Source organism: Elephantulus edwardii, unplaced genomic scaffold (genome assembly GCF_000299155.1).
Source record: "Elephantulus edwardii isolate Elephantulus edwardi_28Jun2011 unplaced genomic scaffold, EleEdw1.0 scaffold00208, whole genome shotgun sequence".
Lineage (NCBI taxonomy): Eukaryota > Metazoa > Chordata > Mammalia > Macroscelidea > Macroscelididae > Elephantulus > Elephantulus edwardii.
In genome coordinates this window covers 659,000-661,412 of record NW_006399958.1, presented here as the reverse complement: position 1 = coordinate 661,412, position 2,413 = coordinate 659,000, and the positions used below count along the sequence as shown (strand labels likewise).

The 2,413-nt window shown below is 59.3% G+C and overlaps 1 protein-coding gene across 1 annotated transcript in view; it reads right to left on the bottom strand.

The window, feature by feature from the left end:
• VRK3 (vaccinia related kinase 3) overlaps positions 1–2,413 on the bottom strand; it is a 24,440-nt gene that overhangs the window by 7,105 nt on the left and 14,922 nt on the right. The window contains exons 7-8 of the mRNA XM_006897338.1: positions 964–1,069; positions 113–205 (exon numbers count right to left, since the gene is read on the bottom strand). Of these exons, the coding sequence (XP_006897400.1) occupies positions 113–205; positions 964–1,069 (199 nt within the window). The remainder of the gene's footprint in view (positions 1–112; positions 206–963; positions 1,070–2,413) is intronic.

Sequence of the window (2,413 nt, the reverse complement as noted above, 5' to 3'; positions counted from 1 at the left end):
AACTGCGACACGCTCCCTTGGGACACATCTGTCACAGCAGCAGCACCATGAACTAAGACAGGTGGCAGTCTGAGTCCAGAGGGGCCCAAGGCGAGGAGCACCTGCCGCTTACCTGGCTCAGGTCGTCTGGCTTCACAAAGATATTCTCCGCGGTCACGTTGCCGTGAACGTATTCGTTCTCATGGAGGAACTCCAGGGCGTCCAGCTGCGGGGGTAGAGGGTGACGACAACCCATGAGCAACAAAAGGAACTCCAAGACGGCCGGCTGCAAAGGCCGGGACAGGAACGCCCACTGCCTAGAACTGGGAGGGAAACTGGTGACACGTCCAGAAGCACTAGAGGGCTAACTGAAAGGTTCATGGTTCAAATCCACAGGGTGGCCCTGTAGGAACAGGTGAGCCTAGGAAACCCTACGGGGCAGCACAAGCGGACGGAGCTCGACAGCTCCAACCGCAGGACCAAGCAGGAGGCACAAACACAGGGGAAGTCTCACGACACATGAAGACCACTCAGAAACTGGGGCACAGAAACTGAGAAGAGACACGGTCCCTGGGAGAAGCAAAAGGCAAGAGATAAGGGGTTGACCACACGTTATAACTCATTCATTACTCAGTATAATTAATGGTATAAAACAGTCCAGAAATTACCGAATGAAAAACATCAACGTGATCTGTAAGCCTTCACTCAAATTAAAAAGAGACAGAGTGAGAGACCTTCGTGAAAAGTCCACAACAGAAAGATAAAGCGTTCCCATGAGCTGGCGCCCTCAAGTCAGCCTCTGAGTGTCCCAAACGGTGAGGATGCTGGTCCCACGGTGCGTTAAGCACTGGAATGCCAACTAAAATGTCAGCAGTCCGGATAAAGCTGGGGTCCCTGCATCGGGAAAGACGCACAGCCTCATAACCGTGTGTGTGTGTGTGTGTGTGTGTGTGTCTCTCTCTCCCAGCCGGCAGGGGCACTTACCAGTCGGCAGGCCATCTGGAACGTGGACCTCTCGGACAGGACGTGCTTCGGACAGTCGTCCAGGGCCGACTGGAGGCTTCTCCCCAGCATGGGGAGCACCACGAACCTGGAGAACAGGAGGCCGGGTCAGCGGGGGCCGGGCAGGGCCCACAGGGCAAGAAGAGAACGGGGTGGTGGGGAAGGCAGGCCACGCTAAGCAGAGGGGCGCTGGCTAGCTGGTGCCGCGGGTCCTAAAGCCTAATTCCTACACCCCCACCGCAGGGAGCTCTGGTGGCTCAGAGGAAAGGAGGTGTGCTACCACCCCAAAGGCAGGTGGTTCAAATCTCTGTGGGAGAAAGACGGACAGTCTCCTCCCATGCAATTTTTAGCCTCTGAAAATTTGCTGGAGGGTCAGCTAAGAGTCAGTTTTGACGCAATGGCAGGGACAGCAACGCCACCACGCCTGGACCGTGGACCATGAACTGCCAAAAAGCCAACCAATCTGTGCCAGATAAAGGAGAGCCAGAGCGCTCCTCAGAAACAAGGGGGGCGGCGCCTCATCTCACTGTAGGCCTGTTATCAGGAGAGGACAGGACAGGCCTGGAGAAGGACATCACGCCTGGAAAGCGGATGGTCAGTGAAACGAAGGAAGACCCTCACTCGGACGGAGGGAAGACCCTCACTTGGACGGGCCGACACTGGCCGCCAACCGAGGGCTCTGCACGGGGGACCATGAGGGCGGCGCACAGCCGGGCAGAGTCCCGTGTGGCCTGAGGTCACTACATGGGGGTGTCCATCTGATGGCATCTCCGCTTTCAGTCCACGCTCAGCTGCTGACCAAAACGTTCACCGGTGGCACCTACCAGCCGCTCTAGGGAGAACGCTGTGGCCGCCCTGTCACGATTACTCCCTCACCGCCTTCAGTCTGGTTCTGACTCACAGCTGACCACCCCACCGGCTTTCTGCGGCCGTGAATCCTTTTAGGACAAGACTGGCCATCTCCCTCCCGTGGAGCTGCGGTGGACGTGCAGCCTCTGGGCTAACAGCTCAGCACCCCCTCTGCCCGGCCTACGCCACCAGAGCCCCCTCTGCACTGACGACAGCCCAGGGGACCTCGCAGTCTATCCCTGTCCTGTGGCCACTGCCGAGCTGGAATGACCAGGCGGCCAGGAGGGTGACCGGGGATGAGAGGGAAGGAGGGGCCTTGGTGGTGCCCCTGGAAGGCTGGAGGTCGGAACCCACTCCGGAGACTCCGGGTCAGTGAGGCCGGGCCAGGCCGGGCCGTGTGCCACTGTGCTGCTCACAGGGTGAGTCAGAGACATCTCCGCGGCCCCTTCCAAACCCACTGGGGCTCTGCCGGACAAAGACCCCGAGACCTCCGCCGTCTGCCCGACAAAGACCCGGAGACCTCCGCCCTCTGCCCGACAAAGACCCGGAGACCTCCACCCTCTGCCCGACAAAGACCCCGAGA